General features: G+C 50.5%; 1 protein-coding gene across 3 annotated transcripts in view; it reads right to left on the reverse strand.

Annotated features, from left to right (window-relative positions):
- LPIN1 (lipin 1) overlaps window positions 1–21,744 on the reverse strand; it is a 133,508-nt gene that overhangs the window by 100,768 nt on the left and 10,996 nt on the right. For all 3 annotated transcript variants that reach the window (XM_021085564.2, XM_021085565.2, XM_085015355.1), the window contains exon 2: window positions 1,215–1,271. In XM_021085564.2, the coding sequence (XP_020941223.1) occupies window positions 1,215–1,271 (57 nt within the window). The remainder of the gene's footprint in view (window positions 1–1,214; window positions 1,272–21,744) is intronic.

The following is a 21,744-nucleotide window of genomic DNA, read 5'->3' on the forward strand; positions in this document are numbered from 1 at the left end:
ACTCCAGACTCAACTGCCACTAACTGGCTGGCCTGCTCAGGATCCCTGGCCTCTGATTGGGCCCCGTCCCTGTCAATCCACTGAGAACTAGAACTCCTGCTCCTCCCAGCATCCCTGGGGCCAGGCCTTCTTCATCCATTGAACTGGAGCCCCTGGATTCACCTCGAGGGAGACTCTCTCGTCCTGGCTCGAGGCCTCCTGGGTCCTCTGAAAATCCTCTGGGCCCACAGTCCGTCCCCAGCCTGAGCTCTTTGACAGGGAGACCAAGTGTTCACTTTTATTCGACATGCCCAAAGCTGAGCACAGGCCACAGTCGTGACAAAGACACGTTCGGGCTTATCACTTCCTCCTGGGATTATTCCAAAACGCTTTTCCTGAGCCTCGCCACTCCTAAACGGATTCCTTCAAGCCTCTCCTCCGCAGGAAAGGACCTCAGGTATAAGATCTCTGGGTAGAGGGATCTGTATGAAGCTGCCGAAGCTTAAGGTCTCGTCCAGGGCAAGGCGAGGGCGAGACGGATGCACTGTGAGAAAGGAACTCGGACGCAGGGGGACCACAGCCAAGGGTCCTTCAGCAAAATATCCCCCCAGACTACAGAGGCTCAGTGAGCCAGATTCCCGAACAGCTTCTGGAAGCTGGAATGGACATGAGAGGGGGTGCTGGCCCTCGGTCTAGGGACACCCCAAAGTATCAGAGAACAAAGCACTGAGTCACAGAGACAACCTGAAGGGCCTGGCTGAGGCCTGGGGACCAGGCACAAGGCAGTGACCAGAAGACTGGAGGACAAAGGGGCCACTGGATGCAGGAAGAAGAGGCAGAACGTGCAGAGGGCTTTGAGGGGTTTGGGGCCCCCTGCCAGGGCTTTTAGTAATTACATAGGAGCGCCCGTCAAGGACAAACAAACATCATGAACTTGCTAGGAACCTTTTCCTATTGGCACCAGGGCACCACTGAATGCCAATCGGGAAGGTAACAGAATCTGATCTATGCCTGAGACGAGATCAGGAGCCAGCCCAAAGGTTCTGAGCTCCAGCTGGGGCTCCTCAGACCTTTAGGAAGGGCCACAAGGCACGGGTGAAAGCTGCCGTCCAGTGGCAGAGTTCTGGGTCGGGAACCACGTGGACCCGAGGCATCGCGCCCGTGTGTCAAAGGGGATGTTCCCTCATCTTGAAACGTCAAAGCACCGTCAGGGCGTTCGGAGCAGTTCCACTCACGTTAATGTTGGACGACCACACGTTTCGAATCCATCCAGGGTCTCGCATGATTGGAATCTGCAAAACAAAAACATTGGACATTCATGAATGGAAACGTTCTGGAATTCGATGCTGGTGGCAAAGCCACCACCTTCTGAATATCCTCAAAAGCAGGGAACTGTACGCTTTCACGGGGTGAGCTTTGTCATGAGTGAATCGTATCTCAGCAAAAAAGGAAATTAAATGAGAAGGCTGTGGGGAGGGTGTTTGGAGCACATGAAACTAGAACGTGGGGTCTCGGTAAGAAGGGACAGTGGTGATGTCTTAAATCTCTCTCTCCCTTCATCTCTTCGTCCCAAAGCACATGTCACCTGCTGGGGAAACCATGAGATAAAGCAACAGGGACAAAATAATGCAACTGGGAGTCCAAAGGCACGCTTCAGGCTCTGCCTCTCCTATATCTTAGCGAGGTCACTATGCGGGCCTTCCTTCCTTTCTTTCTTTTGCTTTTTAGGGCCATACCCACAGCATATGGAGGTTCCCAGGCCAGGGGTCAAATCAGAGCTATGGCTGCTGGTCTACACCACAGCCACAGCCACACAGGATCCAAGCCATATCTTCCACCTACACCACAGCTCACGGCAACGCCAGATCCTTAACCCACAGAGCGAGGCCAGGGATCGAACTCAATCATCATGGATACTAATCCAGCTCATTACTGCTGAGCCACAAGGGGAACTCCCACAGGCCTAGTTGTCTTAGCTATAAAATGGACATAACGACAACCCCGGAAGGGACAGGTGTGTTATGAGCATGAGCTGAGTCCATTCAGGTGAAAGGGCAAAGCCCAGGTCACGTCTGAGCTGTTAAGATTGTCACTGTGACTCAGGACACGATGCTGTACAGCAGAAACTGGCACAACGCTGTAAATCAACTACACTCTCATTAAAAATAAAAAACACTGGGCATGGAATTACCCAAGCAGGTAGGACCTGCGCAGTCTGCTTTTCCCACAGGGGCCCCAGGTAGAGCTGGCAGCCTAGGGGCTGTGCTGCATTTTCATGGGCTTTAAATTAAATTCTTCTCAAAAATACCCGTGCTCTGAGTTCAACTAAGGCAGCCCGGAAGCCACTCACTCCTGTTTCCCTACCTGCTTCTCATCTACTGCAACAAGCTTTTCCAACCCACAGAGTTGATTGGCTGATAATTACCAGCGTTGCTTTACCTCAAGATTTAAGGGAGTTCTTGTCATGACTCAGCAGTTAACAAATCTGTCTAGTATCCATGAGGACACAGGTTCGATCCCTGGCCTGGCTCTGTGGGTTAAGGATCTGGCGTTGCCATGAGCTGCGGTATAGGTCGCAGATGCGGCTCGGATCCCGCGTTGCTGTAGCTGTGGTGTCGGCCGGCAGCTGTAGCTCCAATTGGACCCCTAGCCTGGGAACCTCCATATGCTGCAGGTGTAGCCCTAAAAAGACAAAAAAAAAAAAAAAAGATTTATTGATTTTCTCTCAGGGTCCAAGTACTTCACTAGGTGGTGGGAACACAGAGATGGGTGAAATGTAAATTGTCCTTGAGTCTCGGATGATCTGGTGGGGGGTGGGGAGGGCAGAAAGATGCACAGAAAAGGTTTTCGTGGCAGGGCCACCATCGAGATGCGCCCAGGGTCCAGCGGGAGCAAGGGAGAGGGGGAGGCAGCAGTTTGCCTGCAGGAAATGTAAGGTGGGTCCCGTGCCATCCACAGAACCTGCCATCTGAGCTGCTTCTGAAGAGTCAGTGGGGCTCTCGGAGAAGGGCGGAGGGAGCGAGTCCACTCCCAGCAGAGGAGGGGGCGCGTTCAGAGAAATAAAGGCATGGCCACATGTGTTTGGGGAACAGCGAGGGGCGCCTGAAACTAGAGAAGAATTCCATTGGGTGTAAGTGACACCAGGGCCTGGGATGCTCTGCAGCCAGAAGACATGGGTAAAGAATTTTTAGATTCCTCCTTAAACAAGAGCTTTTGCAGAAGCCCATATGTAAATGGAAGGGGAACGCTGTGGTCATTTCAGGGAAGAGAGCTGGCACCCCCAGTCTTGGCTGCCGAACCCTGGCTTCAGAGAACATGCTGGGGAGCAACTACTGTACCAAGGGGGAGGTGCTGAGGGGCGGGGGTGGGACCGTCAGACCCGCGTCCACAGCATCACTCAAACATCTGCATGTTGGACAAGCCAGTTTAAAGGCTATTCTAGCAAAGGGTAGATTTGCCTATAAGACAGACCCTGGGGAAGGAGGCAGGTGTGAATCAAGGGATTCTACCCACGTTCTGGATCCTGGATGGGACAGCGGTGCAAGGCAATGGGTTTCCTCGCCGATAAATTGCTTAATGTTAGTAATTAACTCAGTCCTGGTTTCAACTCATCAGTGCATTTCAAATACTTCTTGGAATCCAATTGCTACCTCCATTTCAGCTCCTCTGAAACAATGCAGCCTGCTGCCAAAAAAAAAAAGCATGCCACTTGGATACACATGTCCCAGACCATCCAACTCAAATTCCTCATGGGGCGCAAACACAGTCACACCCCCGCCAGCCCTCGCCGGGTACAATGGTTGCACTGATTTTACACTCATGAGGTAGGCTAGCAAGGCTGGCCGCAGTTTGAATTCACAATGCTTGGATTTGATGCAGAGGAACAAGGACGTTGCAAGTCAAATACCAAATATATTTTTTTGCTGCCATGGGAGCCATGACTCTGATCCACCAAGAGCTGGGTGTGATTTCAGAGATTAAATATCAACACAAGAACACCCAAAGGGGGCAAGCCAGGTAGTTCCACAGTAATTCCTCCCAAAGCTAAAAAGGAAAATAATCTCATCCCACCCCATGGCTGTTTGTTGTCATGCAAAATTCTAACACAAATTTAGGCTGGAAACCCAGTCTTTAGACCCTGGGCACCAAGCAGTTAGCAGCTGTGGGGGAAGCCAAAAACGAACTTGGGTTTGAACGCCCATTCTCCCACTAAGAGCTGGGGGGCCTTTAGCGAGGAAGTTCACCTTTCTAAGCCTCAGTCTTCTGGTCTATCAAGAGAAGGGAACACTAAAATAGTCCCAGAGCTGACAAAAGAATGAAAGGAGACAATACAGTGTAAGGATGCACACATGTGAGCTGCTAGTCCTGGGTCGTGATCACGATGGGGAAGAGTCAGGGTCAAGGCTGGGTGAGCACCTTCTCAACGGCTGGTTTGCTTGCCTCTTGCTTCTACCCTGAAGTGTGGAACTGCTCAGCCCTGGGGCCAGAGTCTCATTTCTGCTGTCCGTCTTATAAACAAGCTGGATGCTAGGAAATGCATCTTTGTGTTAGCCTCCTTCTCCGCTCTGTTTTCTGCGTCTAGTTCTTTTTTCCTTTCTTTCCTCATTTAATTTAAAAGTATGTAACTGCTATGGACGGAAGGTTAGTGTCCCCTCAAAATTGGTATTTGAAGCCCTAACATTTGATGGGATGCTATGGGAAGTGGGGCCTTTGGGGAGACGTAACGCCATGAGGGTGGAGCTCTTCTCATGGGATTTAGTGCCTGCAGAAGAAGAGCTCGCGTGCCCTCTCCCCTCTAAGGACGCAGCAAGAAGATGACCGCCCACACGAAAAGATGCCAACATCGCTAATTATGAGAGAAATGCAAGTAAACACTACAAAGAGGTACCACCTCACACCACTCACAATGGCCATTATGAATAAGTCTGCAAATAACAAATGCAGGAGAGGGTGGGCAAAAAAGGGAACCAATTTACACCGATGGGGATGTAAACGGGTACAACCCCTATGGAAAACAGTATGGAGGTTCCTCAGAAAACTAAATGTAGAACTACCATAGGATCCAGCAATTCCATTCCTGGGTATATATCTGGACAAAACTATGAAACAAAAAGATACACACACCCCTATGTTCATAGCAGGACTATTCAACAATAGCCAGGACATGGAAGCAACCTAAATGTCCATCAACAGATGAGTGGATAAAGAAGAGGTGGTGCATATACACAATGGAATACTACTCAGCCATAAAAAAGAACGAAACCATGCCATTTGCAGCAACATGGATGCAACCAGAGATTATCATACTAAGTGAAACAAGTCACAAAGAAAAAGATAATATGATATGATATCACTTGTATGTGGAATCTAAAATATGGCACAGATGAACCTAGCTACAAAACAGAAACAGACTCACAGACACTTCGGTCCATTTACACAGCCTGCTGAAATGGGACAATTCATCCAAATGCCAACTGAGGGAGGATTCAAGGAGCATGTAGGAACGGCCCAGGATGCCAAAGGAGGCTTGGCTGGGGATGAGACAGTTCAGGCTTTAGTCCTGACTCTCTTACTAACTTGGAAGGGGGCTTGGATAAGATACTTCCCTTCTCTGGTTTTCAGTTTTTCCATCTACCAAAGGACCGAACTGCACTAGGTGATTCCTAAAGGCTTTTTATCACCAAAGGTCTTATAAGCCTAAACGCATGTGCCCTCCTCATCACGATTCCAAGGCCAAGATCCCTTCCTTCTATGGCCCAGCACCCTCGAAATCAGGGAAGAGGGTAAGCAGGGGTTTGCCCTGGTTGGGAGGAGACAGGATGAAGGAGAAGACGCTAGAGGTAGGGCTGGAATTTGACACAGTCAGAGTCTCACCTCGGTCCCCTGGGTTCCTCAGAAGAGTATAGAAATGAGAAAAGAATCTGTCATCAAGAGAAGCAGCTCTAAGCCCTGGTTACAATATTTAATCACGCTTGGTCACAGAGGGGTCACTTCAAGTCTTGGAAATTCAGTGTCTTCAATTCCAAATGAGGTGAACAGCTCTTCATCCTCAAAGCTCGCTGGGGCCAGCTGCGTGCCTGATGTCTCATCTCTCTGACCCATTCTCTGAGTTCACGGGATAACATCAGGCCCACACAGATAATCCAGGATAATCTCTCTATTTTAAGGTCAGTGATGAGTAATTTTAATTCCACCTGCAGCTTGAATTCTTTTTTGCCAAGTAATTAACACGGTCACACGTTCCGAGGATCAGGGCGGGGACATCTTTGGGGGGCACGATTCTGTCTGGCACAGCCTCCTAATGGGGTCACCCACGTTTCCTTTTGCTGTGCTGAAGCCAAGGGCATCTTTTTGAAACACAATCTGGTCAATTCACCTCCACAAGTAAAGACATTCGAGTCAATATGTAAAATGTATGCAATTTTTAAACACTTAGTGAACAAAGGTTCCACCCACCTGTCCCGTCTCATCTCCCACCTGCACCCTGGGGTCTCTCTGACCAGTCACGCTGGCCTGTCATCCCCTCCTACTCAATTTATTCCATCCAGCCACAGGGCCTTTGCATGTGCTGTTTCCTTTGCCAAAGACGCATGTCAGCTGGTTAGCTGCTGCTGATTCCCCAGACCACAGCCAAGTGTCGCCTCCGGGAAGTGGTCCCTGGCTTCCTTGACAGTGATTGCCTCATGACTGCACCCTCTGAGAGCACGTGGCCCAGTGGGCAAAGTTCCATTTGTTTGCCTAACCATTCAGCTAATGACAGCTGTAACAACAGGCCTGTTGTTCTCACATTGTATCCCCTGGAAGACAGTCGATAAAGAGGTGTTGAATGGAAAAATAAAAGCATGACTTTTCAATATACAGTGAGGACCCTGGAGCTCAGAAGGTCAAGGGACTTGGCCAAGGTCACACAGAGAGCACGCAGAGGTGGGTGAGCTGGGATCTGACCCAGGTTCGCCTGATTTCTAAGCCACCACATCAGTCCCTCTGCATCTCAGGCAAATGTATGGGAAGCGGGCCACGGAGACCGGATGACTTTTCTTCAAGGAAGCTGACGGTGGTTGTTGGTTCCTGCAACTACTTGAGACGTAACTTCTGGGACGGAAGTCTCTCCCCTGAAAGAAGTGACTCCAGGGAGGACAGGCAGTGGGGGCGGGTGGGGGGTGGGGGCAGGGGGCAGCACCTGCGAGCCCTGCCCGGGGGCACAGCCGCCACAGTCACCACTGTTTCAGGCCCGGATGCAACCCAGTGATCTGCTTTGCAGGGCAGGCTGTGTGTGTGTGGGGGGGGGTGCGTGTGTGAGATTACGGACGCCCTCGATTTCTTTGCTGTTCCTACCACTGACAGGTGACGTCTGTCAGCCCTCTTCTCAACTCTGAGCAAGCCTAAGGGACTGCTTGCTCAGCGACATGCTGGAGAAGTGACACGCTTCACTCCTGATTTCTTAAGAAACCTCCCAGCATCCCCTGCACGTTTTGCCACACTCTTTGTGGCACACGCGGGTTGCAGCGTGAGAAGTGTGACTACCCTGAGGTGTCTCGTCTGAGAGGCCCTGTAGGCACTGCTGGCAACAGTCCCGGCTGAGCCCGGCCCTCCAGCCACCCCACCAAGCCACCAGCCACGTGAGGGAAGCCACCGTGGTCCTTCCAGACCAGCCTGTCCAACGGCCACTGAGTCATCTCACTCACACAGGAAGAGCCGAAGGCTCCCCCGGCCAAGTCCTGCCCAAGTCTGGACCCAGGGAATCCTGAGATACGACAAGATCATTGCTGCGGCGTTATGTTTTGAAGCAGTTTGCTTTGGAGGAATAAATAGCCAGAAAGGACAATGTGTGTTGCCAGGAGGGGGTCCGGATTGTATTTCTCTGTGCGTTTACGTATAAAGTTACATATGAGCGCCTGTTTCATGCGGAGGGACAGTGTGCTTATTTTTGCACGTGGGTCTGTGTGTTTGCTTGTATCGACACGGTTTGGGCTTCTGTGTCTTCGATGTGTGTGCCTTATTTTTTCTGTGTGTGTGTGTGTGTGTGTGTGTGTGTTTATGGCAAAATGATGAGGACAACTCTCCCGCGTGAAATCCAATCCCAGTGCTCACGAACCTACTTGCCTAATCTGGAGAAGAGCCCACACAGACCATGGCCATACGTGTGCGTGCGTGCGTGTGTGTGTCTATACAAGGATAAGGTTTGATTGGAAAACAAGAACAAAGCTTCTAATTAGCAGATTCTAAGGGGGAATTCATTCAATAGAGGCAATCACTGAGCACCCACTATTTGCCAGGCACTGTGCCAGGAGCTGAGAATCCAGAGAGGAGCAAGGCCTGGTACACTGCCCTGGGCAAGGCCAGGAGCTGGGAATCCAAAGAGGAGCAGGCCAAGGGGAGAGCCCAGGGTTCTCAGAGCAGTTACTCCGGCTCCTGGGTCACCTGAAGCCCACCTTGGTCAGTCCAAGCCCGTGAGTGGGCAGCTCAGAGCCAAGCCATCCCCGCTCTTCCCCACAGGCCAGGGCAGCCGTTCCCAAGGATTTCTCATGGGATGGCAGTGGCTGTAGGCAAAAAGCAGTTCCACGGTGGAGCAGATACATTTGGAGGCACTAGATAAAACAGATAAAAATTTACTTTCCTGGAGTTCCCGATGTGGAGCAGTGGCTTAGGAATCCAACGGCAGCAGCTCAGATTCGATCCCTGGTCTGGGAACCTGCGTATGCTGCCAGTACAGTCATGGGGGTGGGGTGGGGATTCATTTTCCTGCATAACTTCTCAGTGCTCTTACTACCTTCTTGTACCCTGTCAATCTCCAATAAGCAATGTAGCCTTTCCCCAAACCATGTAATCTGGAACCCCCTTTCCCACTGAGCAGAGGGTGGTACCTGTGGGTCAGGTAACTCCCTTTGGGAGAAATTCTGATGCAGAAATAACAGGTGTGGTCTCCAGCCCTGGGGGTCAGTCCACACCTCCCATCTCCGCAATCTCCATAAAGTGGGAGTTTTAAGAAATTCGAGTCTGAAAGGGGAAGCCAGTGGAAGGAGCCATGGGGGGGCTGGCGGGGGGGGGGAAGCAGAGGGGGCAGCGAAGATCAATGCAAACAGATGTTTGTGCCATGGGGGAGCCCAGCCTGCTCTGCTAACCCTCTCCGTAGCGGTCTCATCACAGAGACAGCCCTGGGGACACACCAAGTGGGATGTCCTCCTTCTCCAGCCGGTTCCGAGTCAGCCAAGGTTTGTCTGTCTCAAGTATCCCTGGACTTTTCACCAGGTCTTTCTGTTTCCTGCGTTTAATGCTTTACTATCTAGAGCGTTTCTGACCCTAGAGAGACTGCCCTCCCCCATAGCCAAGGAGAGAAATCAGTGCCATTTCTTTTTTTTTTTTTCTTTTTTTTTCTTTTTTGACTTTTCCAGGGCCGCACCTGTGGCATAAGGAGGTGCCCAGGCAAGGGGTCTAATCAGAGCTGAAGCTGCCGGCCTACGCAACAGCCATAGCCATGCCAGATGTGAGCCGAATCTGTGACCTACACCACAGCTCACGGCAACACCAGATCCTTAACCCACTAAATGAGGCCAGGGATCGAACCCACAACCTCATGGTTCCTAGTCGGATTCGTTAACCACTGAGCCCTGACGGGAACTCCCAGTGCCATTTCTGAGCCATGGAACACCTAGTCTTCCTGCGATTCAAAAGCAAAAGCAGCTGTATTTACTTGTTTGTCTTCTTAAGCATAAAAACGCTGACCAGTGACCCAGTTGAACTCCAGCTTTCCACGACTGGTTTCTCCTTCAGAGCCCAGATTGCTGATGCCGAGGGGGAGGGGCATGCCCTTCATACCGCAAACCAGCAAATCCAGGGCGCTTAACTCGACAACCGCCTGATCAAGTGCTCACTCTAGGCCACCTGTCCCAGCACCCCAGGAAGAGGGCCCAGGCAGCTAGGGACAGCCCCTGTCCCCCACAGCCTGCCACAGTCATTCACACAAGCCAGTCGGAAGCCTGCTGACCCTGCCTGCCCACCCCCTGCCCCCAGAAACCATAGCAATGACTCTTCCCATGTGTCACCCCCCCACCCCACCCCCCTGCTTCCCGACCCTGGTGCTTTCTCGTGTGGCCCTGCCTGGAGTGTCTGCCTCCTGTTTCTAGGGACTTGTGAGAATTACAAGCTTCTTCCTTCATGACGGTCATTTCTCTGTCTTACCAAACCTAAATAAAGCAAACCTGGGGTACCCTTAGAACCCCTGGCATCCTGGACCCACATGCCCAGAAGGTGGAATTCAGTGGAGGCGGCCGTGATAACATCAAGACATTGGTATACCAGGGAGATGACTCAAAATAGCCAAGAAACAGTTTTAGTAGAGCCACTCACCAAAACCAACAGACACCCAGTCAACCAGAAAGGACACACCAGCCTGGGCTACATGAATTAGTCATTTGAGTAGCTTTAGATAGGGTGGCTAAAATATAGACTCTAGAATCCGACTGGCTTGCATGCAAATTCCAGCCCCATCACACATTATCTCTGTGACTTGATCTAGTCACTTAACTTTTCTGGGCTTCAAATTTCTCATCTGTAAAACGATAAGAATATCTCATTATGATGAGGACTGAATGAATTTCAAGCACTTAGCACAGAGACAGATGCATAGTCAGCTTTCAATAAAGTGACGATTGTCATTACCATGACTACTGCCTATAAACGAATGACGTCACTGAAGGTCTGGGGCGGTTACTCAGTGGGGTCGAGAGTCCCCTGAGGGGGCCGTCTACACCAGGGGCTGTGGATAAACTTGAGGTGGTTGGAGTTCAGAGCAGAGAAGCCGGCGAGGATGGGATTTGTCAAGTCTGGTCACTCACTGAGTATCTCCTGCCTGCCATGCCCTGCATCGGTTCATCACCGGGACCATCCAAAGACGACAAAGGTGTGATCGCTTGAGTGATTCATAGATTCGTGTTGAGTAATAACGCACACTGACTCTATGCCTGGGGTTGTACCAGGTCTACCTGTCATTCTTCTCTTAACTTTGTGGCTACTGACATCCTGGTTTTCATTGGAGAAGCTGAGTTTCAGAAAGCTTGCGTAATTTTCCCAAGGCCACACAGCCAACATGTTCCTTCCACCCTAAAGCATGCTGCCCCTCTTTGTCCAGCTGGCCGACTCCTACTCATCCCCCATCTGCCTTCTGATGTGTGGCCTGGCTCCTGTAGGCACAATCATTTCTAAGTCGGCATGTCCCTAGTGCCTTGTTCATATCTTAATGCTAGCACTTGTCACATTGCCTTGCCTGTCTGGAAGCTCCCCAAGAGCAGCCTCCAGCTTATTCTTCTTGCTCTTTAGAGCCCAGTACGCTGTGGCCACTTGGTGACCGTGAGTTGAACGTGGGGATGAGCGACCAATGTCACTGCAGGTGAGGTCAGCTGGTACATAGACTGTATTTGCTGCACTCATAGTTTCTCAACATATTCAAGAGCAATGACTCCAGGGCTTGCATTTCACATGGCTCATAGCTTCAGGAGGAGGAAAGAGGCGCTCGTGACCCAATGCCATCAGGAAGCAGGGTGGAGCTTTGGCTTCTGTGTCTTCCGTGTTCTGTCATTTTTCTCCTTGAGTCATGGAGGTGGTGCAGCCTGAGGGGAGGTTCTGCTCTAGCAGGGGCTTTTTCCCCAAAGGCTGGGAAACCACATGGCCCACTAAGTCAAATGTGGCTCATCTGCACCGAGCAGAGCTCAAGTCAACTTATAAACACCCTAATTTTTTCAACTACGAAATACTGAGTTGGCCTCAGCAAGCAAGTGCCCCCTAGAAAGGTTTTTATGTAGACATTTATTTTTGGAAAGAGACACAAATAACACAATATTTTACATGTAAACAAGGGTTCTAAGGCACCTGGGGACATTTACTGATGCGAGATATTTAAAGGAGGCCTGAAGCATGTGCTCACTACTGTATGCGGAATGGACAGTCAACGGGCGCCTGCTGTACAGCACAGGGACCTCTATTCAATATTCCGTGCTAACCTAAAGGGGAAAAGAATCTGAAAAAGAATGGCTATACGTATATGGGTAACTGAAGCCCTTTGCGGAACAGCAGAAATTAACAGAATGTTTCACATCAACTATATTTCAATAACATTTAAAAAAATGAATAAATAAGTAAATCAGATAAAGGAGGCCCCGAGTACACACCAAGAATATGAACTTGGCTGATGGGCCTGAGAAACGGCCTCAGGCATGGAGTTGGCACCCCAAAAACGGCAGCTCGTGGCATTTACACCCTGAAGTTTCATGACAAAGCTTCTAGTCACAACATGCTCAAAGCCCTGTGTCCAGAATACCCCAGATGCCAAACAAGAAGGATCCTCATAAACACGGTTTATTTTGTTTAAAAAGCAGAGCTGGGGGGAGTTCCCGTCGTGGCGAAGTGGTTAACGAATCCGACCAGGAACCATGAGGTTGCAGGTTCGGTCCCTGCCCTTGCTCAGTGGGTTAACGATCCGGCGTTGCCGTGAGCTGTGGTGTAGGTTGCAGACGCGGCTCGGATCCCGCGTTGCTGTGGCTCTGGCGTAGGCCGGTGGCTACAGCTCCGATTGGACCCCTAGCCTGGGAACCTCCATGTGCCGCGGGAGCGGCCCAAGAAATAGCAACAACAACAACAACAACAAAAGACAAAAAAATAAAAATAAATAAAAAGCAGAGCTGACAGCATCCTGCTAAAGATCCCCCTGCCTTCCAGAACTGCGGGAGAGGAGAATTCGGCTGATGTTCTCTCGTTTGCATGCACAGCGTCAGGCAATTTAGAAGGCCAGGGTTTAAAAATTAGGCCTTGGCAACCACCATCCTGGTTCCTGCACTTATGAGTTCAGCTTTGTTTCATTTTAGATCGGTGCTTGACAGGGGCAGGGGACAGAGTGGGGTGAAATGTGCGTAGGGCTCCAAAGGGACAAATTTCCAGTTGTACCTCCGGAGGATGAAATATACAGCGTGACGACTCTGGCTAACGATACGGTATGTGTATTTGAAAGTTGCTGGACTGCAAGCTTGGGGTTAGCAGATGCAAACTATTGCATATAGAAGGGATACACAAGAAGAGAGAAAAAAAAAAAAAAAGGGATACACAGCAAGGTCCTACTGCAGAGCACAGGGACCTATAGCCAGCGTCTTGTAAAAACCGTAGGGGAAGAGAATATTTATATGTATAACTGAATCGCTTTGCTGTACAGCAGGAATGAACACATTCTAAATCAACTACACTTCAACAAAATAAATTTAAAAGAAAAGAAAATTGCTAAGAGAGTAGGTTTAACAGTTCTCATCATGGGAGTCCCCGCTGTGGCTCAGTGAGTTAGGAATCCAACTGCAGTGACTCTGGTTGCTGTAGAGGTGTGGGTTTGATCCCCGGCCCCTGTACAGTGGGCTAAACAGTGGTTGTAGGTCACAGACGTGGCTCTATCCAAGTCCTGGCTTGGGAAATTTCATATGCCACAGGTGCAGCCATAAAAAAGTAAGTGAAATTAAATTAAATTAAAACAAAACGAAATATTTTATTATGTTGAGTTATTTTAAAAAATAAAAGTTCTCATCACGAGAGAAAAATACGTAACTACATACAGCGATGGATGTTAACGAGACTTCCTGCGGCAATGATTTCACGATCTGTGATATCGCAAATCCTTATGTTGTATCCCTGAAACTAACATGATGCTGCATGTCAACTATATCTCAATTTTAAAAGAGCTTTCCTGGAAAAATAAATAAATAAATAAAAATAGCTTTCCTGGAGTTCCCGTTGTGGCTCAGCAGTTACTGAATCTGACTAGTATCCAAGAGGTTGCAGGTTCGATCCCTGGCCTCGCTCAGTGGGTTAAGGATCTGGCATTGCTGTGAGCTGTGGTGTAGGTCACAGATGCGGCTCAGATCTGGTGTGGCTGTGGCTCCGGTGTAGGCCGGCAGCTGCAGCTCCAATTGGACCCCAGCCTGGGGGTCCAAACAATAAAAAAATTTAAAAATAGCTTTCCTATAACATCTGTCAATGCGATATTTGTCTGGCTCCATAAGCTCATCTTTGAAGATATAAAAAACCTGCAGGGAGAACCAACAGAGCAAACTCTTTCCCGACAGTGTCCACAGAGGAAACACGCTCCACACATCCAGCGGCTCTGAGGGAAAAGAGTTTATGACGGGGGGACGGGAATGGCATCGGGTAAGATGGGAAGGCGTGACTGGGAGCAAACGTCAGGCCCTGATCCATTGTCTCCGAAGTGAGTGGGTTTCTACTTAGAAACAACCACCAAGACGATGGAGAAACTGCCGCCTCTGGGGACCTTACAGCCACGGGAGGGTGATCTCACATTTCTTGGGAGAGACGGGCGAGGTGGGGGAGTCACGGCAGCCCTGATTCTGGGAAGGACTTTTACGTAAAGAACTCAGAGAAAGCCTCTTGACCTTGTGCTCATCCAGGTCCTTCGGCGAAAGCTTCTGGTCTCCCGAGACAGCTGTGGCCACGCTGGCCCCCTGCCAGGCTGGAGCGCGGGCAGCAGCCAAGAGCAGGGACAGCAGAAGAATCAGGATGCCACATGCCCCCCTCCTCCCCCCGCGCCCCGTCGGGTCCAGCCTCGCCCCAGAGCTCCACGGGCTGAGCTAACCCGTGAAGACAAACATTCACGACCCTGGGGAATTGGGACCTGCGGGAAGGGGCACTGGAGGGAAAGGTGGCCAGCAGCTGGGGAGAAAATGACCACGCAGTCGGCTGCTGGATGCAGTGACATTCTCCAGCCACGCCAGGCCACCTACGCCCTGGCTGGGACTGTGTGTGTGAAGCTGGACTCTTCCAGGTTGACACGTTACCTGAAGCTGAGTGTGACAAGCTCCCCTTGAGAGTGGCATGTGACCCGTGGTGGGGCTTGCTCCTGGCCTGGGGAGATGGTGAAGAGAGAGCCGTAAATGGAGCGGGCGGGCTCAGGAGGGGCTGGGTACCAGGCTCTGCCTGCCAGGTGCCCACAGCCAAGAGGCTAATCAGGTGGGAGTCAGCTTTTCAGCCACCAAGACAGCCAATCAAGAGCTCCAAGACCTGTGAGGCTGGCCTTTCCCTGTCCCCAGGGCAGACCTCGTCACTACACACGACAGGCAGGAAAGGAACCAGCAAGGTTTGGCGAACACAAGCTTCCCAGGGCTGGGGAGGCAGGCTGAATTCCTACGCGGTGATGCACAGATGCCTCGGACCAGCCGCAGGCTTTTGCCAAAGGGCAGATGCAGAAGCCCAAGCCTGGTGTGGCCCAGAGTGGCTGGAGGGGCTCCTTCCAGCCCCCCACCCCAATCCCTGCCCCAGCATTGGTCCCCAGCCCCCAGAGGCTGCTGCTGCTCCAGCCTGAAGGGCAGACAGAGCCCAGGGCTGCCACAGACACATGAGCTGGGCGAGGCTTCTGGAATGTGCGGGAGGCTGGCCTTGGGGCACACACGGGGCCTTGGGTTTCAGGGCCGCCTAGTTGAATGACAGCTCCGCTTAAATACGAAGTGGCAACAAGCCAGAGCTCCACAGAAAAAGGTGCACCCTTCTTGGGTCTCGAGCTAGGGGACCATGTGTCTGTTCTCATGGGACACAGCTCTGCTCTTGGGAACAAACATCCTTTTCTGGGCCAGAGGCTGGGGACCCAGAGACAGGCTGGGGGTCCCTGTTCTGATGGAGTCCCGGGGCCCCACCCCTGCTAACCTGGAGAACCATGTAAAAGAGAGCGTGACAGGGGAGGGGACAGGAGCGCGTGGAAGGCACGGGGCCGTGACAGCGGAGCTCAGCTGTGAAGGCAGAGGGTGTTTGCAAGGCTGAAAGCGGGCGAGAATCCACATGGCAGGGAAACGGGTCACGAGGGCCTCCAAGCTCGGAGCAGCAGCTCCTGGTGGCCTGTGGCCAGATGCGGGGCCAGGAGGAAGCACCTTCAGGCTACCCCGGGCTGGCTGGGCCACGGACGAAGCTGGCTTTGTCCTGCCTCCCCCTGCTCTGGCCAGGAAGCCCTCGCCCAGCACCAGGGAAGAGCGAAGGGCTCTTACTCAGCACCGCCTCTCCCACTGTCCGTCCAGCCAGTCAACAGCGAAACGCACTCTCGCTTTGGGGTGTCTCTTTGCTGCCTATCAAGGCCCCTCCCTTCACCTGCTGTCCACCTGCTGCCCATTCCGTTTCTGGCGAATGATGCTTAAGGGTCGTCTGTGCTGGTTTTCTTCAATTCTGTTCCTCTTGTTCTCTCTTAAACCCACTTCAGTCTGGCTCCCCTGCCTCCCCCACTGTTCTACCAGAACTGTCTTCATCAAGATCACCAATGGCACCTGGGCATCCAGTCCTTAATCAAGCTTTTTATTTATTGTTATTATTATTTTGGCCGCGCCCACAGTATGTGGAAGTTCCTGGGCCAAGGATTGAACCCAGGCCACAGTGGCGACCTCAGCCACTGCAGTGACAACCCTGGCCCTGACTTCGTCTCCTGATGCCCCACCCCCTCCCCCGTCATCCATCCCGGACTCCCTGCTCTCCTCCTCGTCCCCAAACGCTCCACCTTAGCGTCCTTGCCCTGGTTGGTCTCGTTGCCAGGAACCCTTTTTCCCCAAATCAAATGACCGACTCCTCACCCCCTTGAAATATCACCTTCTCAACGAGGCTGCCCCGACCACAGTCTGCCCTCCGCCCTCAGAATCTCTGATCCTTGCCGTTTCCCTTTTCCCATTGTGCTTTCAACCTCTATCACATTCAATCATTTACATGTTTATTACACTTACTGCTTATGGATTGTCCAGGTGTGAACTCCATGAGAGCGAGGCTTCATTTTTTATTTGTTTCGTCTTATTTTGGTTAGATTTGTTCACTGTTGCACATAATAGGCTTTCCATAAATATTCTTGAGGGATGGAATTGAATGAATTAGAGCCTCATGATTGCCTTGCACCTTGGTTTTAAGATCCTGATTTGATGGGCAGCTACACCAAACAAATAAACCACACGATGTCACAGGATGGGCTGTCATGGAGATTCACAGATGCTAGAAAACGATTGAAGAGTGGTGCTTTGAGCATTTCAACTGTCATCCTTTTCTTTTTAAAGTCGTAGCAAGGATGCGAATATTCATTCCATTACTCTCTACAATGTTTGTACGTATGAGAGATTTCATTTTTTATGTCTTTTTAGGGCTGCACCTGTGCGATCTGGAGGTTCCTGGGTTAGGGGTCGAATCGGAGCTGCAGCTGTCAGCCTACAGCACAGCCACAGCAACACCAGAGCCAAGTCGCATCTGCCACCTACACCACAGGTCATGGCAATGCTGGATCCTTAACCCACTGAGTGAGGCCAGGGATGGAACCTGCGTCCTCATGGATTCCAGTCGGATTTGTTATTGCTGAGCTACAACAGGAACGCCAAGATTTTACATTTTTAAAAAAATGAACAGATATTCAGAAAGTTATCCATGACCGGGAAGCAGGGGCGGAGCACAGAGGTCCCCGGTCCTGAGCTCCAACAGCTCCATACGAACAGCGAGACAACACAGCAGTTTCCAGATCAAAACACAACAAGGATGGAACATGCGAGGAAGCCAGTCCAGGATTCGTGGGCAGACGAGCCAGACCAGCACTCAGTGACCCAGAAGTTCAGGGGGCACTGAGACGGCTGCGGTCAGAGGGGTTGGGGGACCCTCTCAGAGACAGAGGGCTGAGCTCGGCTCTGAAGAGCCAAGAGACAGAGAAAGACTTCATGGAGAACAGGTGCTGTCACAAAGGCGCTCATGGAATTGCTCGTTCTGAATAACTCACAACGTCTTTTCTGTCTCAAGGATTCTATAGTTTCATGTGCCGAAATCACCAATTCATTCGACATCAGGCTTTGGATATGCTGAAATCTTAAAACCATGTGGCCCTATGTGTTCCCTCAAAGAACTCAGAGTCGAATATGGGAGTTGGACATTAGTTCCCTTAATTACCTTGAGAAGGAAACAGAGGCGAGATGAGGACACGGAGGCTGCACCCCGGGGATGGGTTCCCAGGTGAACAAGAGCACCAGGCTCGGGGACCCCTCACGCTTTGACACGCCTCTGAGCCACTCTTGTTAAGACCCTGGTTCTCATCCGGCAGAGTCTGGGGCGGAGTCTGAGAATCTGCACTTCCCATTAGCGTCCAGGTGAGGGCGATGCTGCCACTGATCTGAGGACCAGCACAGGGCTCTAGATCCAGACCAGCTCAGACGGCTGACCAGGCCGTTCAGCAGGGTGCGTGGACCACATTTAGATCAATCATCCTGGACTCTCTAGACAGGCGCTTCCCCAACCTGGCTGCACATCAGTCACGTGGGCAACTTACTAATGCCAACAATCTGATTCCACAGGGATGCGGTCTGGGATTTTGCCTTTTTTTTTTTTTTGCCAGTTGCTCAGGGAGTCTGGTGCACAGACTCTCCTGAAACCGACTGCTCACACCTGACTTTCGGGAGACCCGGGGGGGACCAGCTCTCTCTGTCTGGTCTCTTTCTCTAACTCTCTAGCTCCCCCTGCTGGGTCCATCCTGTCTGTCATAACGACCTGGAAGCTTCCCTCCATTCACAACTGGACACATGCCCAAGAAAGTCTCTGGGGTATGATTTGAAGCGTATGAGGAAGGCTGGCCCCTGACCCCAAAGAAGATATGTTCCCCACTTTAGCTGCTCTCCATGCCTTAAATTTCTCAGGCTGCAATACAATCCCAAGATCTTGGGGCCAGCATCCTACTCATCTCTGTATCGTGGGGCTCAGGAAAGGGTACTGAAGGCAGACCGAGCAAGCGGCAGTAAAATTTAAAGGAAAACTTTGAACTAAGCTTTGCCCTCTTTTCTGTTTTTATCAAAGGAGGACATCTGGAGAAGAGCAATGTAAATGACTTTCCGCCTGTGGCTTTCTCCTGGGACACAGAGTGGCCACACCAGAGCCCTGTGTGCCTGGGACAAAGACGTGGTAGAAACGGGGGGAGAAGGAAAAGAGGTGGGGCCTCTGCAGAGCACGTGCTGTTAGCCAAGTGCTCGGCATCACAACTCAGGATCGAAAGCTGCTCGCTCATCAGAATCTACTGGAGAATTCACTGACATTCCCTGCTCCGGGCCCCACTATAACCTGTTGAATCAAAATCTCTAGCAGGAGAACCCAGGACCTTTGCAAAACTCCCAGGTCATCCTGGTGTTTGGGAAGCACATCTTATACCCTTTAACCCTCACTGCAACCCATTTTATAGATGAGGCCACACAAGACTGAGGGACTCCCTGAAGTCACACAGCCAGTAAGTGCCAGAGCCAAAGCAAGGAGAAGGAAGTGGGGCCAGCCTTTCTGGTGGCGTTTTCACAGGACATAGAAACACTCAAAATCCTGAAAGTAGTCAGAAGTGATGACTTTCTGTTCTGAATATGCCGGCTTTTCCCTGCGACACACGGTGCGCCGGGTTCTCACTTAAGGCATGGTCATCATGGAGCTGTCACCCTACCTGCCCCTTAGTGTTAAAAAGCCAGGGACACGGATGACCTGTAAGAAAGCAGCAGCCACCAGAATCCACAGGGAATAAGCCTGGGAAGGAAAATGCTTTCTTTTTTCATAGAATAGTTAGGTTGGAATAGTCAGGGGAACCTCTCTCTCTCTCTCTCTCTCTCTCTCTCTCTCTCTCACACACACACACACACACACACACACACACACTTGCACACAGGAGTATTAAATGCCTGAACAGGCATTTAATAAAATTTTTCATGGTGCCCAAGAGGTAGGTGGAATCACTTGGGTTGAGTCATCCTGCAATAAGTTCAGCTAGTTAAATTATCAGTCCTAAGGAACGTGGAAAGGAAAGCCAGGAAGTCAGATTTTCAGATGGAACAAAATCAATGCATTGGATCCCAGAATGAAAGCACCAAAGGACTCTGACAGGTGTAAATCCAGGGAAAGGACATTTAAGGCAGATAGACGGAGACTCAGAAAATCAATAGTGAAACTCAACAGGGAAGGCTTAGCCATCAGCAGTTAACTCTGAATGTGCTGTTCTTGGAAAAGAGTGTAAGAGAGATGTATTATCCGGAGCAAGAAGACCAGGGCCATTGTACACCGCACTGGTCAGACAAAACTTTGAGAAAGACATTAAGTTCTCCCAAAGGGTACAGGTGGATGGCAACAGAACTGGAGGTCAGTCTCACAACAAAGAGCTGGTGCAGGAACTGAGCAGGTCTAGTCTAGAGAAGAAAAGATGTCACAGGATCGTGAACACTGCCCACATATCTTGGAAAGACATAGTCACTGAAAAAATACATATATACACACATATATAGTATAAATAATATATAAATGCTATACATAATACTTGTGGATATTTGTAAATATTATGTATCACTTATCTCTATATTATAGTAAATCTTTATATAAATATATATTACATTTATTTATAATTAAATATATATATTTAATGTTTTGTTAAATATATTTTTATTGATCTTGATTAAATATATTTATTTTATTAATACAGCCGACCCTTGAACAACACAGGGCTTAGGGACACCTATCCCCTTGCCCCGTTGAAAATCCGCTTGTAACTTAGTAGCTGGCCCTCCATGTCTGTGGGTCCGCATCTGCAGATTCAACCAACCCGAGGATGGTGCAGTGTGGTGGTATGTATTTACTGAGAAAAATATTCATATAAGCTGATGCACAGAGTTCAAACCCATCTTGTTCAATGGGTCAACTGTGTATATTTTAATAATAAGATACATCTTATTAAATAAACATACAAGACTGATTCTGGGTAACACTAGAAGGCCCAGCTGGAGTCAGGGGTTGACATTACAAAAAAGGGATTTTTTTTTTTTTTTTTTTTTGTCTTTTTAGGGTTGCACCTGTGGCATATGGAAGTTCCCAGGCTAGGGGTCTAACTGGAGCCTACACCACAGCCACAGCAATGCTGGATCCTAGCCTTGTCTGTGACCTCCACCGCAGCTTACCACAAAGCCAGATCCTTAACCCACTGAGAGAAGCCAGGGATTGAACCTCATCCTCAAGGACACTAGTTGGGTCCATTACCACTGAGGCACAATGGGAACTCCCCCCAAAAGGTGAATTTGTTTCCTAACTCCTGACGTGCAGTCAGAGCTGCCCAACCTCCCACTTCCCTTCTTGGAGGTCCCCCCTCACCCAGATCCCGTCAGGTGCCAGGAAGCCAAAGACACACACGGCAGTTTCTGTTCTCAAGAAGTTCACCGTCCAGCAAGGCAATGGGGCTACAGTGCAGGGAGGGAAGCGCCAGAGTGCTGGGAAATTACATCAGGCGCCAGAGGAAGATGGGCTTCATCCGCTCTTTAAGGGCCGACGAGAAGTTTCACCAAGAAAGTGATCCAGGAATTGGGTTTTGAGGAACAAGTAGGAGCTCGCTGGACAAAGAGGTGGGGAAGGAGCTTTGTGAACAGGGGCTAAGGTGTAGGAGTGGGGTGGCCGTGGGGGAAACGTGACAGCCGGGAGGGACTAGAATTGTGTTTTCATCCCGGAATCACCGGTGGACCGTCTAAGAAAATAGAGACCCGTGGGGTCCAACCCCACAGATTCTGATTCTGAATTATTTGGAAGCTCCATGAGTGAGTTTGAGGTCCAGGACTGAGAGCCACCACAGGGCTCTCAGGAAGCCAGCTGGGAGCGTAAGTCTAGGTCAGGGGACCAGCCAGCAAGACCCCTTCCCGCCCGACACTGGAGAACCCCAGGTATCGCGAAGGGGTCTTTTACCCAAAAAATTCCCGGGGGCAGGACCCATGGAGAACAGTCTCTCTC

The sequence above is a fragment of the Sus scrofa genome, chromosome 3 (genome assembly GCF_054392235.1).
Source record: "Sus scrofa isolate SSC_HxYL_T2T_F1_AM1 chromosome 3, Sscrofa_HxYL_maternal_Yorkshire_Landrace_v2.0, whole genome shotgun sequence".
Lineage (NCBI taxonomy): Eukaryota > Metazoa > Chordata > Mammalia > Artiodactyla > Suidae > Sus > Sus scrofa.